Below are 27,415 nucleotides of genomic sequence, written 5' to 3'. Positions count from 1 at the left end.
TTCTGTCTAAAAAAAAAAAAAGAAAAAAGAATATTTTGGAGTATTTTTATGTCATGAAGAAATCTTGTGATGATACATCGTTAAATAAAATAAATAAAAGATATGAATCTGAATATACCATATGATTTAACTGTGTCAAAGTACATACGCACATGCACACACGTGCTCAATAATCACACCACACAGAAATGTCGAGTTATTATTTCTGAGTTATTTTTACTTCCCAGATAGTCAACACATTCCTTTAGTTTCTTAATTTTCCATAAAACTAACATGTATTACTAACATAATCAGATAAAACATTTGTATTTAAAAAAAAACCCCAACACCAAAACAGCTCCACTAGTGAGTTTCTTTCCCTTCACAGAACCCATTCCTAACCGAGCACAGGACGCTCTGCCTTAAACTACACATTGTGTTGCCTGCCGTCCCTCCTTAGTGTTCTGGCAACATCAAAGATCTAAGCATCCCTGAAACTGCTGGATTCTCTCACAGCCCCTTATCTTGGCAAGCGCTGTTTCCTCTGCCTGAAACCCGCCCCAGCAAAGGCCCTTCATCCTTCAAGACTCGGCTTGACCGTCCCCGCCTGGGTAGCCTTTCCTAACTCTGCAGGAAGCTGCGCTAGTCCTGGCCTGAGTTGCCTGCGGCTCCGGCCAGCACACCTCTGCGGAGTGAGTGTGCTACAGGAAAGTTTATTCAAGTCTTCCCCCCTGTGGCAGGCTGAACAATGCCCCGAAGACATCCCAACCCCAATCCCTGTGAGTGAGTTACATGGCAAAGGGACCCAGCAAGTATGACTAAGTTGAGGATCTTGAATTGAAGAGATTATCTTGGGTTATCTGGTGGCTCAATGTAACCACAGGGTCTTATATGAGGGCCAGAGTAGTGTCAGAGACCAAGAAGTGAGACGTGAATGCTGAGGCCCTGCCTGCAGGTTCCTCTTCCCGCCTGGGCTGGGGGATCATCACCCTTTGGGGCAGACGAAAGGGCAAGTTGAAGTTGGACAGGAAAAGAAAGAATGGTGTTGAAACAGACGTCCAGCAGCAAGTGCTACGGGGTCAGCAGGAAGTTTCTGAACATGGCGGTGTTAAACTGAACTGCAAAATGGAATGTTCTATTGCTGACCACCAAAGGCAGTGACTGGGAAATGCCCCACACTGACTGTCTGGTTTTACCTGACAACAGAGTTTTATAGCAAAACCTGGTTATTATCAGGCTCCCTCGGAACATGGCCTTGCTGGCATTACTCCAGGTACCAGCCCTGGTGGCTGCATAGTAAAGGTGAGCTCTGGCCAGGTGTTCCGTTGGCTAGTGCATCGCCTCAACATGCCCAGGTTGCAGGTTGGATCCCTGGTCAGGGCGCATACAAGAATCTATCAATGAATGCATAATTAAGTGAAGCAACAAACCAATGTCTTGCTCTCAAATCAAACAATACATTTTAAAAATATGATAGTTAAAAAAAAAAAAAAAAGAGAGCCGGGACTTTGGCACCGGTGCTGCGTTTACGTGGACGCCACTGAAGATCCTCAGAAAACTAACTAAAGAACATACTCTTACGTACAGAGAAGCTTCCCCAACTCATAAATGCCAATTTTCCAGAGGTTCCCTCAAAGGATGTCTATTTTGGCCACTCCATGGGAGACCATGGAGCTCTGACTTGTGTTTTAAAGCATCCCACAAAACACAAATGTGTCAGCATTTGCTCCAATTTGCACTCCGGTGCTCTGTCCTTGGGGCAAAAAAACGCCTTCAGTGGATATTATGGAGCAGATGAAAGTAAACGGAAGGCTAGTGATTCCGCCCATCCCGTGAAGGCTTAGCCAGGCCTCAGCCGGACGTACGACTTGATCAAGGAGAAGATGGCCAGCTGGCCAGGTCCTCTCGGAGGGACGCGACAGCTCCACAGCTGCCTGTACAGAAGAAAAACCTGGTGTGTTTAGTTTGCAGGAGGGTTATTTATGACCACGGCTACTACTTCATGCAAACTTTGCTGCTGATCACACCAGACATTATCCAAAATACCTAAATGCTTGAAAACTTCCGACAAGAAAATCTCTTTAGGGTTATAAAAATTGTAATAAACAGAGCTGTAGGGGAAAAAAGATTTCAAAATACTATATTTCTAATACTAAAAATGCTTCATTCTAGAGGTGAATTACCTTCTGAAGAAATGTATAAAACCTTTTTTAAAAAAAGGAAAGAAAGAAAAAGAAGATATGATGATAAAACCAGAGTCTGGGGAGATAAACTTTGAAGACAGAGAGAAAGAAAATGTTGGTGGCCTTTAAAAGTTGGAAAAGAACAAGCAAACAAACAAACATGGATTTAAGATGAAGTCCGCAGAAGGAATGCAGCCCTAATTTTAACCTCTAGAACAATAAGAAAATAACTTTGTGTTGTTTATAAGCCAGTAAGTTAGCGGTAACTTGTTACAGCAGAAATAGGAACACAATAAACCGAGAGCACCTTGGGGCAGGCAGGGGTAGGGGAGGGGAAGTGGGGACGTGGATTGCAGGTTGCTGCCTCAATGAAAATGACTGAAAAGGAGTAGGAAAATGAGAAGCAAGAGGAGGAATAAAGGGAAGGAGTTAACACTTATTGTTAATTTACTTGTTAACATTTTTAAACATTTTTTGACACATTATCTTCCAGGCATTGTTCTGAGAACCCCTTTGAGGAAGCGCTGTTACCTCCACCTTAGGCGTTGGGCAGCCAGGTCGCAACCCCACCACTCGCAAACAGGGAAACCAGGCCAAGATGCAGGAGTCCCGGCTCCAGCAGCAAAGGGTCACATGCTGGTGGACTTCCAGGGATCTGCACATTTACATGAGGGGACGGAACATGGCTTAAACCGGGCTGAATGTATGGAAGGAGTATGCTCTATTCCGTGCGCCACGTTCTGTGTGGTTCTGTTTTCTGCGCGGTCTGATTCACGCCTGCACCCAGACCCTGTGGCACGATGCAGACGGGGAAGTTGGAAGGCGGTGCAATGCTGCCCGGAGCCTGCCCTTCGTGTGCCTCCAACACACGCTCCCACCTCGCCCCTGCCGAGGCCGGAGAATGCTCCCGGCATGAGGACCTGACTGGACAGGGCCGAGAGGAGCCCCGGCGCCTGGGCAGGGCACCCATGGTGTTCTTTCGGGTCGAGAATGCTGCTGGGAGAGAGGCAGGCGACCAGAGGTGGGCAGCGGCCCTGAACTCCCGCGTTACCCAGCAAGGCCAGTGTGTTAAACAGATCTCTAGAAAGTCTCCCATCCCTATTTCCAATAGGACTGGAAAGGGAAACATCTTCATTAAAAGGGGAAACCTGGCATCAGAAAAGATTGCTTTCGTATAAAAAATACCAGCAATATGAACACTACGGAAAATCCAGTCAGTGAAGCAGAAGACCAGCTACGGAAATACACCCAGAATTCTGAGAAAAAGGATAATGTGATGAATGTTCTCTTTCATTCTATGTTCTATGTTATGTTCTCTTTTTAAATTAAGAGACATGAAGGGAGAATGAAAAGATCCAACATAAGTTTAATAGGGAAGCCCAATGGTAAGAAGAAAGCAATGGGAGAAACTTCATAAAGAAAGGGTCTGAAGACCCCCAGGGGATGACCGACCACCAGGCAAAGCTAAAGGGAGGGTTCACACCGCGGCCTGCGCTCTGAGCACCGGGCAGGCTCGGAGCAGACGTCCTCCAACCGCAGGCTAGAGGCGAGGGTTCCGACAGTTTGGTGAGAGGCTGAGAGGCAGGAACCCCAGGATGCCTGGGTCCTGCCTGGGGACTCCACCCTCCTCTCCATGGGGCTGCAGGCCAGAGGGGCTGCACCCACAGTGAACAAGTCCCATGGCGGGGGCTTCGCCCTGCAAGGAACGCTTTGCCGGCAGCCGGCCAGGGCTCCCCGCCAGCGCTGCGCAGAACGCAGGAGAGAATCAAGACCTTCACGAGGCCTGAAAAAGAAACTGCTTCTCCACTGTATTCACACCAAGGTCGGACATCAACTGTGTGAGTTTTCCCCACACTGACCAATTCTCCAACTCTCTGCACACCATCTGGGTGTCCTACCAACCAGTTCTGGCCCTCCTGACCTCCGGCGTGAACACGGGGTACAGACTCGGTCCCACAAGGCTGCCCCACGTCAGGTGCTAGTCACAAGGCCGAGTTGACAGCTGTCCTTCCAATCCGCCAGCTAGAAAGCCCGTGTTCCCACAACCTCTGCCTCAGATTTGATAATTTGTTACAATGACTCACAACTCAGGCAACAGTTTACTTACTAGATTACTGGTTAAGGAAACGACTCAGAGACAGCCAGAAGGAAAGAGACACAAGGGCCAAGGTATGCGGGTAGCAGGGAGCTCCCACACGCTCTCCGGCGTGTCCCTCCCAGCGCCTCGATGTGGTCAGCAACCAGAGGGCTCTCCAAATCCCAGTTAGGAGTTTTTATGAAGGTGACATCATGTAGGCATGACTGATTACGCTGTTGGCCACCGGTGGTTAAAACTCAACACCCAAACCTCCTCTCCTTCCCCCCAGGCCAGGGATGGGGCTGCCGGTTCCAACCCTCTAATCACTTCATGGGTTCCACTGACCACCAGCCCCCTGCTTTTGAGAGCACAAACTCATATATGGCTGAAAGAGGCTTATTATGAGTAACAAAACACACTCCCCTTACCCCTATCCCTCAGAAGTGCCATGGGCTATATGAGCTCTGTGCCAGGAACTGGGGAGCAAATGCATCTTTCTTGTGTATCATAACATCACAAGGCCTCAAATCCCACCATCCGCTCCGCAGGGCACGCAGTGACCTAGCCCCCCGCCGCCCAGCCAGAGGCACAGAGGGGCGGTGGTCAGGAGGCCCTGGCCAGGGGTGCCGGGAAAGCGGGCGCTAGCAGGGTTGGCAGCACGGAGCGGAGTGTGAGTCAGGCCTGGGTGCTGACCTCGGGCTCAGCCAGTCCGGCGCAGGAGGATGCGTGGTCAGCCACGGAGCCAACTCCCTGAGAGTCAACTTTACTAAGGTAGAAAATATAGGTGGGTATTTATTTGCTTTTAGGATATCAGAATGCCCGCTTTAGGGCAAAACTCATAAAGAAAATGAAAGACTGCTGGGAAAAGCAAGAAAACAGATTTTCTGCTGGAGCATAAAATCCCCATGGTTGATGAGGGGAGGGTACAGAGGTCTGACCACCGGCCTCAAATTGGGACAACTGTGCAGGACCATCCTAGCTCCAGCTCCCCTTGGGACAGACTGAGACAGCAGCTGCTACCGCACCACACCACTCCGCACCTCCCTTCGGCCTCCTGCTGCAAGCTTTCTGCATACGGATGGACTTCCATGGCAAGGCCTATTTCCCTGGGAAGCAACCAGGACAGTCTGTTATAACCTAAAGACACACGTGTAGTATTAACTTAACTAACCTTAAAATAGTATTTGTTGTTATTTAGTCTTACTTAGTTTTAATGAGTCTTATTTATTTTAAGTCAGAGGTCAAAAATTCAACTGCCTATAAGGCAGACAGGTAAATAAATGCCCGCGAAAGGCAAAGTAAAGAATCAAAGAGAGTGGTAGGAAACATGACCCACAAGAGCTCAGGCCTCGACCTAACATGCCTACTCAGGCCCTGGCCGGGTAGCTCAGTCGGTTAGAGCATCATCTCTATATGCCAAAGTTGCAGGTTCAATCCCCAGTCAGGACACAGACAGAATCAACCAATGAACCCAAGAATGGGTGGCGCAACAAATCCATGATTCTAAAAATCAATATAAAAAATGCTTACTCAAAAAACTGTAAGACACCCCATAAGACAAATGAGGTTTACCGATCCGTGTCCTCTGGACTACACGTCTACAAAGATTTAATCAGTACACACAGTTTCACATTCAGCTGTGTCCACCCTCCTCTGTATCAAACACCTCTCAACGTCGTGGGATACGACCCTGACAATTAGGGTCTGATGGCAGCCTGCGCACTGCCGTCCACACATCCCCGTAATCAGGGGACCACCCCTTCACGTTTAGGCGGCTGACCTGTCGGGAGGTGCCCCAGCCACGTTTGTGACCGCACCAGACCGGGGTATTTACTGAATGTCCACCATAATCATTTGTGAGCCTAGATTAAGTTTTCTAAATTAGCCTCTAAGCACCGCTCCTGGGACATACACAATTAAGCACGGGAGTTTCACAGATAAAAGTGGCCATCGCACTCTCGAGGATGATATATCACCTTAGTACTACACAAATGTCTTCAAAGGCTGAAGAGAATCTTCTGTGGAAATAATGGTCAAGGCTGGCCATTTCACCTAAATATGACTAAAACAGAAACCTTTAGGTTAGTTAACAGTCTGCATTCTTTTCATGCCAGGGCAAAGGCTAGACTTGTATTTTGGTTATTGTTTCCCTTTGTTTCCCGGAGTAGCTCCTGTATCCTTATTTGGAAGTTTTCTTTTCTGTCCTATAATTGGGGGAAAAAAGTCATCTGCATAAATTCAAAACGCTTTCTAGTCTGGTCCCTCCAAAGCATATGACAGAATCACACACTTCTCAACCGCGGAAGGGACATCAGAGACACAGCTCAAGTCCTTCTGCGGCCATGAAAGCCCACTGAGGTCAGAAAGGGAGAAATGAACCTCGAGTGTCTGTCTCTGAATCCACAGTTTTGTCCAACATTCCAACCCGCCACCTAGGGAAAACAGAGTTTGCCCGCTTCCTGTGATCCGCTCACAACTGCGCCTCACCAGAAGTCTCCCTGTGCCTAGGTCCCCTCATTACACGCGCCGCCTCACTCCTAAAGGCCTCTGGCCTGACTGCTCCAGCCTCTGGGGGCGGAGCAGAGTAAAGCTTCTGGAGGGCGGAGGGACGCAGCCACGGTAGCCTCCCTGGAACCCAGGCCCACAGCCCTCTTCCCCGCCCCCCCACCCCACTTGCTTCATCTCGCCTTCCTGCCAAGGAACCCTAAATTCCGCCACTGCTCCCCAACCCCGGCTCAGCCCAGCCAAGCCCAGGGGCTGATTCAACAGTCCCAGCAAACAAAGGATCTCACCCTGGGGGGGGGGGGGGCGGGAGGGAAGGGACGCCTGTCTGGTGGGGAGAAGGTCTGGCTGGGGAGGTGACATCTGAGCTGAGGCGGCCTGAAAGGATAAGCAGAATGAAGGTGTAATTTATCTTTCATATGCGGCACTTTTAAGAGTAAAAACCATAGGCCGACCCCAGTGGATGCTAACTGGGACTGTCCTGGACACGGTGGGTCTGGCGGTCCAGCTACAGGGGAGTCAGCCGGGAGCAGGCCCGAGCGTGAGGAGCGCGCTGCGGCGGGGCCGGCCGTGGGGGCGCGAGGGCGCGGCCGTTCAGCCCCCCGAGATACGGCCATTAACCGGGAACAACAGGTCTCCAGAGAAGCTGAAACCGTCTGTGTCCTAAACTTCACACCCTTTCGAGGAGAACCCTGCGGGTCACACACAGGGCTGGCTGCCTCAGGGACGGTCCCCAGGCCTGCGGCACAGACTGAGGCCGCCGGCCACGGAGGAGGGGAGTGCGGAACGCGCAGGGGCTCATGGCCCCGGCGTGGACTGACCACAGCCCGCGCGAGGCCCCCGGGGCACCCCGCGAGGCGAGGCTGGTGACAACTGACCTCGACAGTGACCACCTAAGAAATGGGGAAAAGGTAACGGGATGTTTGTGATACTTTAAGAGCTACTTTGTATCTGAAATGGTCCGCGGAAGGCTCTGGATACCAGAAATTATAAAGAAGAGGTCAAACTGACGTACAGTTTATATTAACATATAATCACTCATCCAGTTAGTGTTATCTCTTGATTTTCATTCTTTTTTAATCGCAATTACTGACTGAAAATCCCTATGAAGGCATAAGGCACAGGAGCAGAACGCCACAGCCGGTTAGGAGGTCCGGGAAGCTGGGAGGGACACACACACAGACGGCCCCCCGCCCCGGCTACCCCCCTTTATTAACGGGCGGACTTTACCACAGCTTTGGTCCAGTCTGCAAACTATGACTCCACACTCTGGCACAATGTGGTGCAATCAGCTTGAAGGGAGAGCAGAAGAAACGAAAATAAAACTATACACATAATTTTCATAATAGTTTTATGACCACTATGAATAGACTCTTTGTTTATCTGTTGATAAATCAGAAGGCTAGGCTGCTGATAATTTAACCTTCCAAGGTTTTATTTTTAATTTGGCTACTGTTGCTAGAGAGAAAAGCAAGACCAATTAGAAGAAGGAGATGAATTCTTTGGCAGACAAAACAAAGGGGATTTTCAAGGGCTTTGGGGGTTGTTGGCACTAGTTCTTTATTGGATATAGTTTCAGGTCAAAATTTATGACTACTTTCCCAGTTTTATCATAACCCCTAATCTTTACCACTTATCCATAATTAGGTTCAATTTGGAACAAGTAGCTGGAAATGAGGGGAGGATAAAGAGTGAAGAAGAAAAGACTAATTTTTCTGAAGTAACAGAGGCAGAGGATAATAGTGAGAGACTATTTACAAACAGACATGAGCTGTGAGAGACAGAGGAAGATTGGAGGGGGCGCTGTGTCCAGCCTCCCGGGCAGGGATGCAGGGTGACAGTGGGTGGCCGAGCTCCATGTGCCAGCCCCAGGGGAGTCCTTGGTCCAGGATACCGGGGTTACATTTGCAGCGATGTGGAATGTGGAAAAACAGTGAAAGCAGTTTTGCTGAAGTTCATAACATTAAATGATTTTTTTTAATCTCAATTTTAAATATTTGGCCAACCACATTAAATTTAAAATATCAAGCCTACTTTCTGCTGAGAATTCAAAAACTTCCTGGAAATACAAGGGAGAGCAAGCCACGAATGCAATAAAACTGTCCTGCCTGCTAGGGCCTCTGCGGTGAGCCGGGGGCCAGGGGACAGCACAGCCCCCAGGGGCCCTCAAGCTCTTGCTCAGCTGGAGAAGGGGGATGCCCGCAGCCTCGATGGCTGACTGGGATGGCAGCAGACAGCCGGGGAGAGGACACACCATGAAGGGGCGTTGCAAGGGTTTACATGTGCCAACCGGCTGGCGGGGTTAAAGGGCTGTCCCAGCAAGGTGCTTTCCCTTGCCAGATGGCAACATCTTCGAAAGGGTACACTGAGACCTTCACTGCTCAATGTTTTCATGGTCCTTCTAGGGCCCTACAACATAGGCCGGTCTCTTCCGACTGGGGCCAGAAAAACATTTTTAAAAAGTAAAACAGAATTCAACAGACTAAACATCTCCTACCTAAAGCACATTTGGACAACAGACTCAACAGATGAAATCTCAGTCTTCTCCATCCTAAAAGGCTTCCCTGAGCTAGCAAGTTCAAAAGTTTAAAAATATAAAGTCACCCTCCAAACAGCAATCAAGGCTCAACTACAACAGGAGGGCACACACAGCCCACACAAGGGACACCCCTGGAGCACCTGGCTCAGGTGACACCAGTGGGCCCTACAGAACACCTACTACACAACGCCACTCTTCCAAGATGGGAGAAGTAGCTGCTCTACCTAATATGTAGAAACAAACACAGGGAGGCGACCAAAATGAGGAGACAGAGAAATATGCTCCCGAATGAAAGAACAGGAGAAATATCCAGAAAAAAGAGCTAAATGAAATGGAGGCAAGCAAACTACCAGAAACAGAGGTCGAAACAGTGATTAAAAGGATGCTCAAGGAACTCAGTGAGAATTTCAACAGCATAAAGAACATACAAACCAGAAAAAAGAACCAGTCAGAGATGAAGAATACAATAATGGAAATGAAGGCTACATTAGAGGGAATCAACAGTAGGTTAGATGAAGCAGAAGATCAAATCAGCAGTTTGGATAAGGTAGCTGAAAACACCCAATCAGAACAGCAGAAAGAAAAAAGAATCCAAAACATGAGGACAGTTAAAGGGCCTCTGAGACAATATCAAACGCCCCAACAGTCACATCGTAGAGGTACCAGAAGAGAAGGGACAGAGCACGAAACTGAAAATCTGTTTGAATCACAGATTATTTTTCTGTCCAAGTGTTTCATTTCTTCATGAATTGAATTTAGAAGTTTCATTTTCCTAGAAAATTTCAATTTTATCAGTTTTCTATTTTTTTGTTCTTAAAAAAAAATCTCAACATCTCTGATTATACCCATGCTTCCATTGCTAATTATGGGTATTTTTGTTATTTTTTTTAAAATTAGTCTAGCTTATCTACTTCAAAGTTTTAAGAAAGTACTCTTAGATTTTTAAATTCTAGCGTTTTTTTCTTTTTTCTTCATTCATATATTCATTCATTCAGTCAACAAACATCTGCTAAGTGCCAACCATGTGCAAGGTGAGTTGCTGAGTGGTAAGGATGAGAGGAAGTTAAAACAGACAAGTCACAATTTACTTCTCATTAATCTGCCCCTTTCAAAAACTCTCTCCCGACTCCCAGATTTCTTTTAGTTTATTTTCTAATTTTCTGTGTCAAATAATTACTTCATTTATTTTCATTCTTTCTTTTTTGATAACAAAAGCCTTCACTTCAGAGGGATGAATCTGCTTATTATTTGTAACTTTATGAAGTACTTCAAAATTATTATTGGAATTATTATTCTGTAAATGTAGTTTTCAGTTTCTATTTGGGTCAAAATTTCCAAATGGATTAAGTTTTCAAAGTTTCAACTTTTATTATCCACAATTTCATTGCATTATGATCCAAAAATGACAGTAAAATTTCCCTTAACATACTGTAATGAGGTTTTCTTTCTGGTCTAAAACAGATCAATGCTTGGACCATTCCATGAACAATCTAGAAAAACTGTTTGCATGAGACAAATTATTGAATTCTCTCATTTTACTTATTAGTTTTTCCATTCGTTTCAATGCAGGAGGTCCCGTCTGATAGAAAGTCCTTTGCAGTGTGTGTGTCTTTAACCGATACCATTGTTTCAGCAGAACAACCCTGCAAGTCAGACAAAGCCATGAGAGAGCCACAGTTAAGTCACAGTTTGTGTCACTATCAAGAAAGACACCACCTTAAGAGACAGAAAGTATAAGAAGAGAAGGTAATCATTTATCAGGTAAAAGGTCTTTGGAGTTGGGTGGGAAAATATTTACATATTTTAAGTACCAAAGAAGTGCAAACTCCACGTGATATTTAAACAGAGGTCTGAAGCTCCTTTTAGGAGCTACAAGAATTAAGTAAAATATAATTTGAATCTAAGGTACATGGGCATCAAGACCATTTCCTTCAAGTTTAGAAATCAGTGTTACAGAGAGATCACAGTTATTTCAAACCTAGAATCCTACAGGCAAGCTGTCAATCAGGATAAGGGCAAAATATAGATGCCTTCAGATAAAGGTTGAGAAAAATCATCATGCACAGATTATCTTTTTAACCCAAACCAAGTATGTTTAGACTATGCCCCAATCACGGCACACGGGGCTCCAGCTGATACTGGAGTCCGAAGTTAGAATCCTATCCTTGTCTTTGCCAAAAACCTCAGCAAGCTAAGAAAGCAACCCTCAAAATTATACAGGATGAAATCCCAGTATCATTTATTAAAACACTTGTGTAAATACCTTTTAATCCTAAAAAGATTTAGAATCAAGTGGTAAAATATTTAAAAGAATTAAATAAGTATTATGTATTAAGAAATACCTGCATTTTGGAAAGAGAACATGTGTGTTTTGGAATATATGAGAGGACTTAAGAATCATTATGTTTATAAGAATATTTGTGAAATTTATAAGGCCTAAACTGGATCTGTTTGTCAGTGAGACTTTTAACAGGAATCTAAATATATTAAATTTAAAAAATTTTTAAATATTTAAAACTTAACTAAGTTTGTAAATGGGACTGAGTTAATCAAAGATCTCCTTCATTAATGATAATTAAATTTTACTGGATTTATAAATAGAATAACAAGATACTAAACCTGAAAGCCTAAAGAACTAGTCTTTTATTAGTCACAACTTTAACTAACTTAATTTTTTAAAATCAAGTATTATCTGATCATGCTTTCTTGCAGCATATGTATTGTATTCTGTCTTAATCTAGAGGAGGGGTTCTTTTTTTTAATGGAGACTTTACTTAACCACAGTTATTACAGTATCAGATATATCTGATATTATTTCTTATCTTTTTTTACTACGTGTTATCACACGCCACCTATGTATACATACCTACACACATGTTATACCTTAAAGGGCATATTTTCCAAAGTATGCCTCTCAGAACACTAGTTCTAATTGAAATTCTTCTATGGAACAAAACACATGTAAAAAAAATGCACACTATATTCTCCTCTCAGTCAATACTCTAAGAATTCTGATGAGTTCGTAAAATCTAAACTGACAGACAACAGAAGCCACTAACTCATCTGCTCAGGTCCCCAGCCAACTCCACAACTCTCCCCCTTAACTTAGCCCCAAACTTCTGTGAAGAAGAAAAAAAACGGAGGACAAATATTTAGGAAATAGAAAATACAGTTAATGAAAAATTTTAAATTCATTTTAAAATGAAAACTAGAAGAAAAAGATGAATATAGAGATGATATAATATATAAAAATTTGGTGACATAGAGAATCATTGGAAGTGGTACAGCCAAAGCAAAGGAAATTTTCCTTTTTAAAAAAAGGGGAAAAGGGACCCACGAAGCAGCACACTCACCTATTACTAAGGGTGAGATGGGACGAACAGGCAGCCACGTCCAACTATGGCGCGAGGTCGGGTGGGGGGAGGCTGCGAACAGCGCTCCGCGCGAGCCAGTCCTGAGGGGTCACCTCTTCTAACCTATGAATCCTCACCGCACCCCTCTGAGGTATGCTGCATAGACATGCCCTTTTCCAGACAAAGAAACTGAGGCTCAAAGCACTTAAATCACTTGCTCAAAGTCTCAGAGCTAAAAAGTGACAAATTGAGATTATGAACCCGCAGTCTGGCTCCAAAGCCCAAACTCTTAACCATCTTGCTTTCTGTCTTCAAGAAGAAAAGAATTCTCTGTAACAATTGTAAAATCAAGAAGCTGGCTAATAGGTTAAAAGCATGTTAAGATAATTTCAAAAGAAAATAATTATAACACTTGTACCAGCTCATTTCCAATCTCCTTACTCCTTCCAGTTTTCTTTTAAAATAACATTTTCTGTTGCAGACCACAACTTAAGCAATGGAAGATTACATTTCCTTCTCCATAAACCTCAATGCACTACCCGATTCTTCAGTTTACAATATCAATGGGATCCTATTATTTTAAATGCTGACAGTTTTTCAATTTTTAGAATCAACTAATTACAAAACATAATGTTCTAGCCATGTGAAAGGCTGAGAGGCAGACTAGAGGAGTAGAGCATGAAGGATCCTGGGGGAAAAGGCAGAAGAAATTTAGGGAAATCAGATCCTCGTTTACCTAGGCAAGTTGATTAGTCAAGAAATACAGGTAGTAAGTGGTAAAAGATTTCCTTAAAATTTTTAAGTTTTTAAAGTAAAAATTTCACATAGAAAACCTGAAAAAAAATTTACAGTGATATCTCCATCACCTGTATTGCATCATTATCATTTTACCATACTAAGGTGAAACTTAAGTATGACTTGCAAAAATGGCAGAGGAGAGGAATGTAGTAGCAAAAATGTGCTTAATTCCTCAACTTTCAGAATAATGGCTGGTAGATAGCCTCGAAAGTCAATAAATCAGAATAGTATAGATACAGCATATAACATAGAATTATCTGATAACCACTATTTCTTTGAAATGCCTATAAAAATAAGATGGACTGATGGATGGAGAGAGGAACAACTAGATAGACAGATATATGAATAAAGCAAATACAGCAAAATGTTAATTGCAGAATCTCGGTGGTGGGTATGTGACTGGCTATTTACTATACGTGTCTCTCAATTTCTGATTAAAACTTTTGTAATAAAATATTGACACAAATATCGTTGAGAGTAGTCATGTCCGGCAAGAGATGAGGCATTCACCAGAACCCATCCATGTTGTCCTCTGCTTGGGACTCCACAGAGACCTTTTCCAGTCACTCAGCATCCAGGCGAGGCTACGCGACTGCGGAGGCCAGTGGGATGTGGGTGAAAACTGTCTGCACAGCGTCCAGGCCACGCGCCTGAAACCTCCTGCGGGATCCCCCACAAGCCTGTTCCACTCTCTTGATTGCTCGCAGACCCTGTGCAACCTGGGCGCCAGGCACTGAAGGCCCATTCCCCAGCCTGAGTCTCTAACGCCTGTAACTCCCAGACTGCCACCAACGCACACTAGACTATGACGTGTGGAAAAAATCAGCTTTTGATGGCTATTTTGGGATTCCTCTTTAACCACAGCATTACCTATAACGAATACAGAGTAGGACCTAAGGAAGTATGGGAAGAAGCTTTTATTTTTGTTTCATATTACTTGAAGACACTGTTTAAACACATACATGAAAATTTAAACCAAAGAGTAAGGAGCTATAGCAGTAACAGTGGGGAAAGCCTTCTTCTAAGCTCACCTTCTACTAAGACCTCTTTGGCGTACTGGGCACCTCTGTGTGACTATAAAAAGGCAAAAGTGCAAAATGGCAGCCCTTCCTCTGGAATGAAACAATCCCAGCGGGGCCCACTCACCTCTTTTCCCAGAGGCCTTTGAACAGCGCACAACCTGCACAACACTACCCAGCAGCCCTCTCTGACAATGCAAACGCTGACACCCTGGTTAGAAACTGAAGGATGGTTCACTAGGACCTTCTGGAAAGAGATGTTCTCATCAACATGTTCTAACTCTAGCATTCATGTAAACATTCATGTCTTCTACTTGACCCATTTCCCCTGCCCATTCTGCAATCCCACAATAAAGTCACAGTGACCCAACTCAGAGGTTCGTAGACACCACCAAAGAGGAATCTTGCTGCTCCCACAGCCAATTCCAGGGCTAGAAAAGAGGCGGCAGCTGAGAGCAGGTCTGAGCTTCAGGTGCACCCCAGGGGGAAAGAGGGGCTTCCATCTGGATGAGACCAGGCAATTTCAGCTCTTTTAAGCCAAAGGGGGAGGTCTGAGATGGGAATTTTACTACCTCATTTACCATTTAAATAGACCACCCCCACTCCTGCCCAAGAAACTGAGGTCCTGTGGAAGCCAGCCATGAGGTGTGTCACTTGAATCTCTACTGGAGAAAGAAGCTGGCACTCAGCTGCAAGGACTGCAGTTAGCAGACTCTCCAGCTGGACCCCAGGATCCCAGGACACAATCTGGATTTTAAGCTGAAGGCATGCTCTTTCCAGGCAGCCTCCAGCAGTGACTGACCACAGCAAGAGGACTAGGCCTGGCCACTCCTGCCCAACCTGGGCCTCCTCTAACGGGCAGCCTGCTCTGAGGCCGTCCAGTCAGCGGGCCACGATCTCTGCAGATCTGCATCGTTCTCTGAGGCTCTCCTTGCCCCAACCTGCCGCCTCCCTGTTTCCTTTCCCAAGTGTTGGGCTGCATTGTGGAATGGGGGTGTCCGACCTTTCAGCGTCTCTGGGACACACTGGAAGAAGAGTTGTCTTGGGCCATACATTAAATACACTGCGATGCGTAATCACAAAAAAATCTCATAATGTTTTAGGGAAACAAATGTATGATTTTATGTCGGACCGCATTCATTGCCCTTCTGAGCTGCATGCGGCCATGGGCTGCAGGCTGGACACCACTGGTACAGTCTTCCTAACCAGATTCTGCCTCTCATCCACTTTGTGTTTCTCAGGAAATTACTGTGTAATAAACCTCATTCACTCCTAATTCTGTTTAAGGGTCTGTGTCTCAAAGAACAAAACCGACACAACGCAGAAACTGTGAAAATCTAGCCTGGACGGCAGCGCCGCCCCACCCAGCCTGCTTCTCCTGCCCCTCCCCCGCAGCGCTGCGCCCTGGGCCCTGCGCTGGCGGCCCGCGGCAGCGCTTCTGATCTGGTCCAGGGCACAGCTGCCTGCTCCAGCCCCCAAAGCAGAGCAGACACCTTAATGTTTACCAAAACTCTAATTTCGAGGACCTCACTGATGCATTCTATGCATTTCACTATAGCACGGAGACCAGTTAAAATTACACTCATACTTTCAACAAACTAGAGTCCAGCATTCAAAGTCTTTCCTAAGATTTTCTAGTCTTATTTGCAGCAAATGAGACTGAGTTTCCATTCTGAGATGATATGATAGGCACTCTGAAAAATGCAAGGAAATAAGTCAGTGGCATAAAAGCCTCCTTTTCGTCTCCTATCCATTAGCGTTAAAAAGCACGGTCACTTAGAAATTGGAACACAAGCACCCAAGTAACACTTCAAAGCTCCAAGAACGGGGACAGACAGTCTCTTCCCAATTTTGACACAAAGGAAATAATAATACACAGGGGTCTTCACAATACCCGCGCGGTTGTGCACTAACGAAAGCTGTTTCTGAACTGTTACATATCATTTACCTAATAGTTCATCACAGGGCTGTTCATGACAAAGACATTCTTTTGCAAATACTGGTTATTCTGCCCGAAGAAGTTTGGGTAAGTGCTGTGCAGTCTAGAGTAACCCCTACGTAATCTATGCAGTAACCCCATCTCTAAAACCTTCCTTCACAGACTTCCCCTGTGGCAAAGCTTCCGATCCTGGTGTTCGCAGTCCGACGTACCACAACCGCCAGGGCGGCCCCACCGCAGCTCAGCCCGGCCCCAGGGATGCGGCCCACGCGTGCCTGGCCTCCATGCCAAGACCGCCGCGGAGGCCCTGGGAGGCGAGTTCAAGGAATGTCACTAGGACAAACTGCTCCATTTCTCAGAACCTCATTTCCTCATTCAAACTCAAATTTAAAAGTTACTCCCTTATAAAATTTTTTAGAGTTCTGGCTCTGTCGTAGAAAACATACTTGTCACCTGCCACCCCAGGACTCCTGCATTACGACTCCCCCCAGTCGGCCAAGACGCAATTTTTGAGGCTAAATTAAATCTCATTTGCTTTATGGGACAGTATAGAAACGTTCTGTTTTGTTTTTTAAATACAACCCTGTGGTTATCAGCGTCTAAATCTGTGCTGGAGGCCAGGATGAAAAACAGAGCCCAGCTGACTCTCCAACAAGCTCGCTTAATTTCTGAGAAAATAAAAATTTTATAAACCGGAGAAGTTGTTCGGTATCCCAGAATAAGCACAGGCTATTCTGAGTAGGAATCAGTCTCAATCAAGCTCTTGGTCTGACCATGAGTAACAGTCTGCTGATGGGTCATCACCCTCCACGGGACCCGAGAAAGTGTGTGATATGCAAATGATGCGCTGCAAAACGGACAATGAGCCAGAAAACGACCGCCGAGGCACACTTTCCGTGGCAAATGCCTAGACAATCTGCAAGAACTGCCTACACGCGGCAGACGAGATCCTCTCTCCAGGCGGCAGACAAGAGGATCAGGTCGGAGTCCAGCCTAAAGTCCGTACGGAAGACCCCCGCCCGACCGGCCTGCGCGCCCCTTCCCGCCCCCCTCGCAGCGTCCAGGCGGACGCAGGGCTTCCAGGTCCCTGTTTATAGTGAGCGGCATTTCCTTATCACGGAGCAGCACAGGTAATTTCACAACCCCATTAGCACATTCCAAAGGCAAGACTCACATCCCGGGAACTTCACCTTTCCATTCGCCCCCTCGGCGCCCGCACGCAGCGAGGCTGCCGCCGGCCCGGGAGGCGGGTGGGGGAAGGGCGCCCGGCCAGGGAGGGGGCGCGGCGCGACCCCCGCCCACCGCACCAACCTGGTTCGGGATCCTCAGGCCGCCCCGAGTGGTTGCCCATGCTCAGCCGACTCGGCAGCGGCCGGCTGGCCTGCCTCGGACACGGTGTCCAGCGCGCGGCAGCTCGCGCCGGCTCCGCTGGCGAGGCAGCTGCGTCCGGCGGGTCCGCTCCAGTCAAAGAAAGGGCCGGGCGCCTTCCAGTCCCCGGCGGCCGCCCGCGGAGCGGCTCCGAGCCGCGCAGGCGGGCCCCGCCCCCTATCTGCATACCGCCCGCCCACCTCGGTCCGCACCGCCCGCCAGGCGCGGCCCGCCCACCCTGATCTGCATGCGGCCCGCCCTCCTCCTCTGCGGGCGCTCGGCAGAGTCCCGAGCACCTCCCAGGCGTGGGGGCGCCCCGCTGGCGGACTCCGGGCGTCCCGGGCGGGCGCTGAGCACTGCGGCTGGACGCGGCTGGAAAAATCCCACTGCCGGAAGCTGCGGCCGAGCGCCACCTGACAGGCGATCTCCTGCGCGTTGAATTAGATCTGCGAGGACAGGGAAAACCTCGGGTTGGCACAGGACAGGCACGTAATGACTGTTCTGGGGGAAAGTGAATGCATCAGGGGGCGAACCAGCAAGTCCCGAGGAGGAGGTGAAGAAAATAACGCTTTCACAAAGACTGCCGATTATCCAAGAAGGTAACCACCGCTCATAAAAATCCACTCCAGTCTTAAGTGGTAACTGTTATCAGAAATGACTAAGTTATGAAAATTACTCCAAACTTTCCTAGTTAATCTTACAGAAGCACTTAGAACTGAACCTTGCTGTGAAGGCTATCTAATGAAATCCAGAGGGGAATGGCCGGCTCGGCCTCCCGCGGCACCGGAGCGCGGCCGCCCGCCTCGGTTCCCACGCGCCTCTCTGCGCCTCTCTGCGCCTCAGGCCGCCCTGTGCCGCCCGCGACTCCCCGCGGCGGCGGCCGACTCGCGGGCTTCCGGACCCCGCGCTCGCCTAGTTCTCCCCGCATCCTGGGTCGCCTCCCCTCGGCGCCGGGTCCTGCTCTCTCCGCTCCTCCTTGACCTCCAGCCCCCTTGGCGCCCTAACGCTCGGCCACCCCTGTGTCCAACCTGGCCATCTCTCCTCTAACGTGGCCATCACGACAATCTTGTGGCTTTCAAATACCGCCAGTGTATTTCTGGTCCCCTCTTCTGAGCTCCAGATTCATGTACCCAGCTACCTTCTTGACGCTCCGCTGAGATGTCTTAATAGGCATCTCCAATTTAACTGGAACAAAACCAAATTCTTAGTTTTTCTCCCACAGATGTTTCATGCAGTCTTCTCCACCTCCATAGATGGACTATGTTGGAATATGTATAGTAAATGCCACCCTATCTCAGCACTTCTCACCACGCGTCCACTGCTGCCGGCAGGTCCGAGCCATGGTCCTCTCCTATCAGGATTACTGCAACCGCCTCCTGAACAGCCCCTGCCTCTGTCCCGGCCTCTCCGTAGTCTAATCATCACATGACAGTGATGCTTCTAAAACCTAGGTCAAATCATATCACACCTCACTTACAATGCTCTCTAATGGCTTTCTGTGTCATTGGGAGGAAAACCCAAAACCCGTACAATGGCCTCCAAGGCCCTGAATAATCTTCCTCCCGCACCCGGGCCCTCCATCAGTGGACTCACTTTCCCCCTATTGATCTTGTTACAGTGGCCTTCTTGCTCTTCCTCAAATAAGTGAAGCATGATCCCACCAAAAGTCCTTTGCACTGGCTGTTCCTTCTGCCTGGAATGCTCTCCCCCTCCATTCCTCCGTTCCCGCATTATTGCATAGGCTGTATGGTTCGGGCCCTCTCACTTCTCAGGTCTCTGGTCACATGTCATTGTAATTAAGAGGGGCTTCTCTTGTTGCACCACATTAAATTGTAAACCAGACCTTCTTCAACACATGCAGTTGGCTTTGTCGACCCCCATGTAGCGTATCACATGTGCACTTGTTTACTGGTTTATTGTCTCTCCTCTAGAGGACGAGGTTCGTGAGAGCAACAGGCCTCTTCTCAACGATGCCCATGTCTGGCTTGGATCCCTATGACAACCAAAGCAGCCTCCCCAACTTGGCAACTATATCAATAAGTGTCTTTATAGCTTTATCACTGCTGAGGGTGATGACTGGAAAGATAATCACCATTGATTGCTTAACACTGTTTGCTTCTGAGAGTTGGTGTTCTGGATCATGCTTTAACTTTCTCTGTACTCTTCATTATCTGAAAATTTTAAGCTATCAAGCATTGATCATTTTAATAAAACCAATGTCATTTTTACCAAAAATTATGTCTTACAAAAATAATAATTAAAATGGCTTTATGTGCCACTTCACTGAGTATAACAAGAGATGAGATTTTTCCATGCCTTAGAGGGGCTTAGATTGCTCTATTCAATAAATAAAATTCAATATCTGTTTTGTACATGACACCATTCAAAAGAAGGTGGAGAAACTTCAAATTTCTTAACAAGCCAAAGGTGAATTTGCCAAATAGATACCAGATTCACATAAAGAAAACCAAAAGTAATTTGACCATGAGAAGAAAGAGAACAAGAGGGTAACAAAGATTAGTAACTGAATCAAAAGAAAGTCCTTCTGGCAAATAGCATGTAGTTTGGTCTAAAAAAAACACCCCGATGCTGAGAAAGTGACAGGAAAAGTCAAGGGAGGATCTATAAAGACAGAAAACAGCGGTTACCTGGAGCTGGGGGTAAAACAGGCAGTGGCTGGGGGTGGGACAAGGTATCTTTAAAAGGTGATGGGATTGTTTTAAAACTTAATTATGGATAGTTATAACTTGGTAAATTTGCTAAAAATCATTGAATTGCACATTTTACATGGGTAAATTTTATCATACGTAAATTATACTTCAATAGAGCTGTGTTTTGGGGGGCTTTTTTTAAGTCAGGAGAGATAAATGGATGAGGCTCTAAGATCACCTATTATTTCCAGACTAAAAAGAGCCCCATCCTCACTCTGAGTCAATTAGCATGAATGAAGAAGTGGGGGGGGGGCAGGACCAGAGGCTCGCTGCCAGGAATAAAGGACAGAAAGACAAGGGCTTTGAAGAAGACGAGATAAAGGGAAAAAAGAGAGCCCTCAGCCACACTCAGGGTGTGCCTGCCTATTGCGTGTGTTGCCAGCAGAGCCAACACACTGGGTTCCACCCAAAGCAACAGAGTTTTTAAGACAGGAAGCAGACATAGTTCAAGGTGGGATACTAAACATCTGAGCAGAAATGCAAATGCAGTGCTACAGAAGATCTCTGAACAGGAAAGGCACGTCCTGCTGTGAGATCAGGAAAGGCTTTATGAAGGAGGTGCTGCTTTGAGCTGTCCTTTCCCGGTGGACAGCCTTTCTGTCAGTGTCCAGAGTGGCAGGAGGGGCCGTGGGAGGGAGGTGCCTGGCCGGGACATGCGCACCCCTGACGAGCAGCTCCAGCAGCAGGGCCGAGTCTTTGTTCATCAGGGTGAACAAGGGCTTTATTGTGAAACAGTCCTGAGCGTGTTCAAAGAATAAGTCTCCCTGTGGCCCAGGACTGGAGCTGAAGGCACACACGGAGGACTGAGAAGGGCTGCAGTGGGGCCTTGCTGCCTCCAGGCAGAGGCTTGCCCTGGCTCCTCGGCCGCGAGGAGAGCCGGGAGGCGTTGGAGCGGAGGAGGCGGTCTTCCTAAGCTGTGATTTAGAAACATTACTCTGGCGATACAAACCCTGCTTTCTTACACACCCTCCACGCAACATTTTACAGATAGCCAAAATGACCAACACGTCCCATTTTAATAACACATACTAACACGCGGGGCAAGATGGACACTGCTGGTTGGCTATGCCTCTCCAGATCCGCTGTGTGCCTCTGCTCCCATCACTGGCGTTGTCCGCTTACAGAGTCAAGTGTCTGTTCCCAACCTGTTTACGTTAGTTGTACTAGTGAATTTATTTACGTAACTTAATTATTTGTAAACCACTGAAATGAGCACAAAGAGAGACACAGTTTCTTCAAAAGCCACACGAAATGCTTTGAAAAGACTCACTGAAGGTGAGTCATTGAAAAATGTGCAGCCCTGACTGGTGTGACTCCATTGGCGGGACCTTGCCGACACACTGAGAGGCCACCAGTCTGATTCCCGGCTGGGGCACATGCCTGGGTTGCAGGTTTGGCCCCTGGTCAGACGCATGCAGGAGGCAGCCAATCCCTGTTTCTCTCCCTCCCTTCCGTCCTCACTTTCCCTCTCTCACTAAAAGATAATAATAATAAATTAAATTTAAAATGTGTGAAGCAACTATAAAAGATTAGGGAAATATTCATAAACACGTGAAAAGATTCTGCATATAGTCTTCTTCTGAAGTACCTAAATTCTTGCTCCTGTTTAAGAAATAAAAACTGAAAATCATGGAATATGTATTACAAGCGTGGAAAGAGGTTAAGGGACCCTAATCAACAGGTCAGCTCTAAGAATATACTTTGGCCTGATGGGTGAGTAAATATGTACTTGTATGTTTTAGGTGAAAATAAAATGTTTCAAGTATACATGTTACATTTTTTAGGATTCCCTGATTTAACCAACTTTGTCAATTAATTGACCCAAACTGATCACAACCTCACAGGACCAGAGTATAAAGTGAACATTTATAGCTGCGCAATTCCAGCCAGGACACCTCTGTGCTTTAGGAGAGAGATGCTACACTGGGTGGGGTCAGCGGAACCCAGAGGAAATGAGAAGTGGAAAAGGTGCAGCTGAAAAAGACAATTACACATTAAAGGAAAGGAAGGTGACAGAAGTGACAAGAGAATTTATCTAGGTGGCAGAAAAATAGCACTGCAGTCATGCTAAATCCAGATGCTAATGGAAGCAATCAAGCAACTCTGCAACGAGGCTGGTGAGTTTCATTTAAACAATTCAGTGAGAACGCAATGTAAAATCCAGGAGAGCAGGGGCTTCCACTGTTCTGTTAATTGCTGCATCCCTAGCACCTAGAAAGATGGTTAGAAAACAGTAGGCACTCTAAATACTTGTTAAAGGAACAAGCGGACGAACACACATGCAGAACCACCACCAGGCATTTTCAGCGAACAGGTGGAGTGTTTCCAGAACTCAGGGTGCAGGTTGGGGCAGAGGTGCAGGTTTGGGAGTCATCAGGAACTTTGTCTGTCTGGTAACCCTAGGGCCTGGGGTAGTGTCTCCCACAGGGAAGGAGACAAGAGAAGATATCAAAGAAAAGGTCTTTGACCTTGAGAGCAGCACCTTCAGAGTTAGAAAGGACTCCAAAGAAGATCTTCTAATCCTGTCACCCCACAGCATCTCCACTAAGGAGTTGCTCAGCGTAGGATGAATACCTCTGTAGTGATAACAGGGAAGTCTTTCCGGTAGCAACACACCTCTCTGAAATTCTGTGGCTATTAGAACATTTTTCCATATATTAAGTCAAAACCTGGCTCTAATTTTACCTCTTAGAACCAAAAGGAAAAGTTTAATTTTGACCAGAAAAAGAACTAGTTGACAAAGTGCAAGTGATGAAAACTTGTGGAGAAAAAAAAGTGCCATCTTAGGAAAGCAAGATGCCCCAGAGTCTAAGACAGACGGATTTTTTTTTAATTGTCGTAATTACTAAGAAGGAGACTCTGTTTAGGAAGATGGTTTGAGAGGAAACTCACATTTTATAAAATATCTCCATTTCCGGTTCTGCAACGTATCTCCATTTTGGTTCCTCACAAATGCCGTTCCACTGCATCTGGACAACTCCTGAGATGGGTGTGATCAACCTCACACAGAAGGAAATGCAGTCCGAGAGGCTGAGCACCTTGTGCAGAGTCGCACATGAGGCTTTGCCCAGGGGGAGACTCGGACCCCAGAGGATAACGGACACTGGCAGAGGTTCCTAAAGCAACTGTACGCACTGTCCTCAGAGCGCCTGGGTGAGCATGGGGGCGTGTATAAAAACTGAAAAAGGGACAGATAGCCATGGCTGAATATGAGGTTGGCTGAAATCTCTCAGAAAGTGGTCTGGAGAGCTAATCCTGAAAAGGAGCTGAGGCGTATTGAAAATTTAAGGACAAAAGCCACCTAGCTGTTCTTGCAGCTCTACCTGTATTTCCGTCTTCTCCCGTGCATGTATACTCCAAAATGGACTATGCCCTGTACAGGCAGTAGGAGGAAACTAATGTCCAAGAGAATCACCCGATGAGCCTCAATTTCCTGGCCCAGGAAATTACAACCCCCAATGCTGCGATAACTGGCGAGTAAGGCCATGAACTGCTACCACTGAGAAATGATGAAACAAAGCCAGGAAGATGTAAACCAGAATGAAGAGCCTCTTTGACATGAAATATGCAGAGAAAAAGCACCTGTGCAGAACGGCCACCACATGCATACAGGAAGGGAAGAGGACGCACGCTGGCTTCCCTGCACGCCAGGCAGCCCTGAGGGGAGGCCAGACTGCCAGGCAGGGTCAACAGGTGGCTGCTCGAAGGGTTGGGAGCAAAACTTTTCACTGTGCCCTTTACACCCTGAACCATGTGAATTGTGTTACCTATTCAAAAATTAAATAAAGTTTTAAAAGTTTTACCTGACCAAAGACTAGAGTTTGATAGAACAAAATTTTAAAGGAATGGTTTGTAAACGCCTAAAATGACACGCAGATACCACCAGGAGCTGGCGTGAGTAGACCAGGGAAAAGCACTGAGAACAAGCCAAGCAGCTCCAGGTCTCCTTCCACCTACCTGCTTTCATTTCCGAATCCCCAGACAGCTACTCGTAACAGTAGGAGTGCTGGGGGAGGCGGGTTAATGACGGTCACAGAGCTGGGATGCGACAGGAAGGGCGGAACAAAGCTAGGTCTGTGTCCTCCTTCGCAACCTTTCCTACAGTCTTGTCACTCCACTGACCGCGTCCAAAGCTTGTTTTCCACTGCTCCGGCATCGCCGCCATATGTAGTTCCTGATGTCATCCCCACACATGGATTATCAAGTACATGTAGATTAAATTTATTATAAATCTTTTGACCGAGTGTTCCAAAACTAATCCCCACATAACAAAACCACCACAATGGGGCTGTCTTTTGGGACTGATGAAATAAAGATGAGCATCTCATCCAAACAGCATTAAGAAAATCTGAGCAAGTTCAATTGCGGGGTGGGGAAGTATCAACGTTTCATATTTCTACACTGACCATCTGTACTGTAATTTGCTTAGGGAAAATACTTTCCACAGTATTAAATTTATTTTTGACATGGAAATCAATATGCAAGCAAAGACATTTCAATGGCAAGCTCAGTCATCCAAACAAATTTTCAGGAAGAGGGAATACAACACCGAAAATCCACAGTGTGTTGGCAGACAGGAAAAGCAGCATAAGAGAGCAGATCTTAGCATGTTCTCCACTGAGGCACCTGAACATTGCTGAAGGTTATGGCCAAGTTCAAGAACTGGGTTACCCTTCCATCTAACGTGATGATTCCAGAACTGGTGTCATCACAGAACCAGAAACACAGAACTTCCTTCTGAAACATAAAACTTGTTCTATGGTGGGAACCTATATTTCCTTCCCTCTTCTCCTCTTCCACAATAAAGCCTAGGGTGCTGGTATGGGCCACATCATTCCGACCGTGAATCAGCCTGAAATAAAAGAGCAACACTCATGCTCATTCTTGTAGAATAAAATAAATTAAGACATACATTTAAGAAAAGAAGCTGGTCCCAGCCGCACTTATGGTGCATCTTGACACTTCAGTTACTAGACACCAGTTAGTTGTTAACAGAAGCATCCGTCATTGATAACACAATATCACCATCCCTGAAGTTCATTTAAGCTTTATTACTCTGATACATAGTCCGATCCTCTCTCCTGGCATGGGAGTAACTTTACCTACGCTGAAGTCTAATGCCGTATTTTTGATTCCATACTGCAGAGAGAGTCTAAATGTATGAATGTCTTAAGAGTAATTAAAGAGAAAGCTTTAACCTATTGGGTGCTAGTGGGGCGTTCAGCTACATTTTATTTGCTTTATATAATGACTTCATTGATTTTATAGTATCAAATCCCTTGCTCCCTTCAGATTCCTAAGGGAGACTATTTTTTATGTTTCAGTCCCAGGAAGACTCGTGTGTTTCATTAGTAACTGGCTCCTTTCATCTTGCCACCACGAATCGGGGTTCCCTCTTTCCCCTGGTTTCTAAGAGATTCGGCACCAAACGAGCAGCCTACGACTGGGCAGCCCACCTCTGTATGCTTTTCCTTCTGGCTCCTGATTTTTCTGTTTTTCCCACGGCCTTGCTTATTTTCTTTTTAAATTCATGCATTTATCTCTATAAGAGTTCTCAAATTCTTTCATACATGAAAGGGTATAAATTTAAACCATTAAAAATTCCACACTTTATTTTTCTTAAAAAAATTATTTCACAAAATGTCCTCTCAACCCTCCACATTTTAAAAATATAAATCTAGCTGATAAATGTGTTGAATGTTTGCTGGTCCACTTTCTGTGCGATGCCTCACAGTGCAAAATGCACAGGGATGACTCACGGGAAGCTGGCAGGATGGGTGCGCAGCAGCGCGCGCCCTCCAGCAGGCTGGCCCTTCGCAGCGGACGCGGGCCCTGGCCGCAAGACAGCACCTGAGCGCAGCGGCCCTGCAGCACCCCGCCCTCCGGGGCCACCCCAGAGAGCACCGCACACATCTTGCCTTGATCATTCAATATCTCAACATTTTTGAGCAATGAAAAGTAACTCTTTTTCATCAAAGAAGCCTGGAGATCCTGCTTTTCAAGAATGCAAACAACTAGAAGAAAGAACCGCATTTAATTGGCTTTATGATGCACGATATTAAGAAAGCTCCTTATGAGAAAAAAGGGGGGAAAAAGCTCCTGGGCCCATCTTTCCTTCTCTTCCCAGAGCAGAAGGGTCAGCATGGCCGCCGAGATGTGGGGCAGTGAAGCCGGTGAGGGGCCATGCAGGCGCACAGGCTGGTGGGCCGGGAGGCCCGGGGGTGAGGGTGGGGAGGTGGGTGGAGGCGGCAGGGTGGTTGCAGATCCTGGCTACATTGAATAAATAAGTACATAAATTGAGGCTAACGACAGCCATGTTTCTCAGTATCAGAGAAGATAGTTTACAAATACAGAAATGAAGAAGGCATGTATATAAAATACACATATGTTATGTGTTAATATGCTACAGAAGTATATGTAACGTATAAACATATGTGTGGAAGCTGTATTAGGTACGTGTGCTCACAGTGAGACTGGCAACCCTAACCATCTCCTGGGACGAATGATACCGTCTGGGACCCGGGGAGACACGTCACATCTCTTCCACGTCCTCGAGACAAAAGGGACTGTGTTCCCGCTGTGAACCTCTGTGGGTTGCCCTGCTGCCCACGAAGGAACGGCGTCTGACTCGGAGTGAGGGTGCTAAGCCAGGAAGGGCCTGGACAAGCGCTGGCACGAAGGATTGACTTGTCAAATCTGTTGTTTCAGATACAGTGAATCAACAGTTTCTTACATTTGGCCAGAAGTGCCAAGGGTACATTTTCCATTTTCTTTCTTTTCTTCAAGTCCCAAAAGGTGGTCTGGAGTACTCATGAATTCCCCCAATATTGGCAATGGTTGTCAAAGTGGCTAAGAAACATTTTGCAATATTAAACAATTCTTTTTATTTTTAAATTTTTGTTTATTTATAAATTCAGACATGAGTCATATGTGATTCTAAGGGGGGA

General features: G+C 46.5%; 1 protein-coding gene and 1 pseudogene across 3 annotated transcripts in view; one reads left to right on the top strand and one right to left on the bottom strand.

Moving 5' to 3' along the window:
- The window catches only part of SPECC1 (sperm antigen with calponin homology and coiled-coil domains 1), a 282,358-nt gene that overhangs the window by 122,430 nt on the left and 132,513 nt on the right, over positions 1-27,415 (bottom strand). Inside the window, exon 1 of one of the 3 annotated variants that reach the window (XM_054571172.1) lies at positions 17,701-17,778. The exons of the other annotated variants lie outside the window; for them this stretch is intronic. Within the exon in view, the coding sequence (XP_054427147.1) occupies positions 17,701-17,740 (40 nt within the window). The 5' untranslated portion in view covers positions 17,741-17,778. Of the gene's footprint in view, positions 1-17,700; positions 17,779-27,415 lie in introns of those variants that run through there. 3 annotated transcript variants of the gene reach the window in all.
- On the top strand, positions 1,019-1,965 carry LOC129068711 (S-formylglutathione hydrolase-like; annotated as a pseudogene).

Source organism: Pteronotus mesoamericanus, unplaced genomic scaffold, assembly GCF_021234165.1.
Source record: "Pteronotus mesoamericanus isolate MK-2021 breed Mesoamerican mustached bat unplaced genomic scaffold, CSHL_Meso_final contig_22, whole genome shotgun sequence".
Lineage (NCBI taxonomy): Eukaryota > Metazoa > Chordata > Mammalia > Chiroptera > Mormoopidae > Pteronotus > Pteronotus mesoamericanus.
This window is presented reverse-complemented; position numbering and strand designations above follow the sequence as displayed.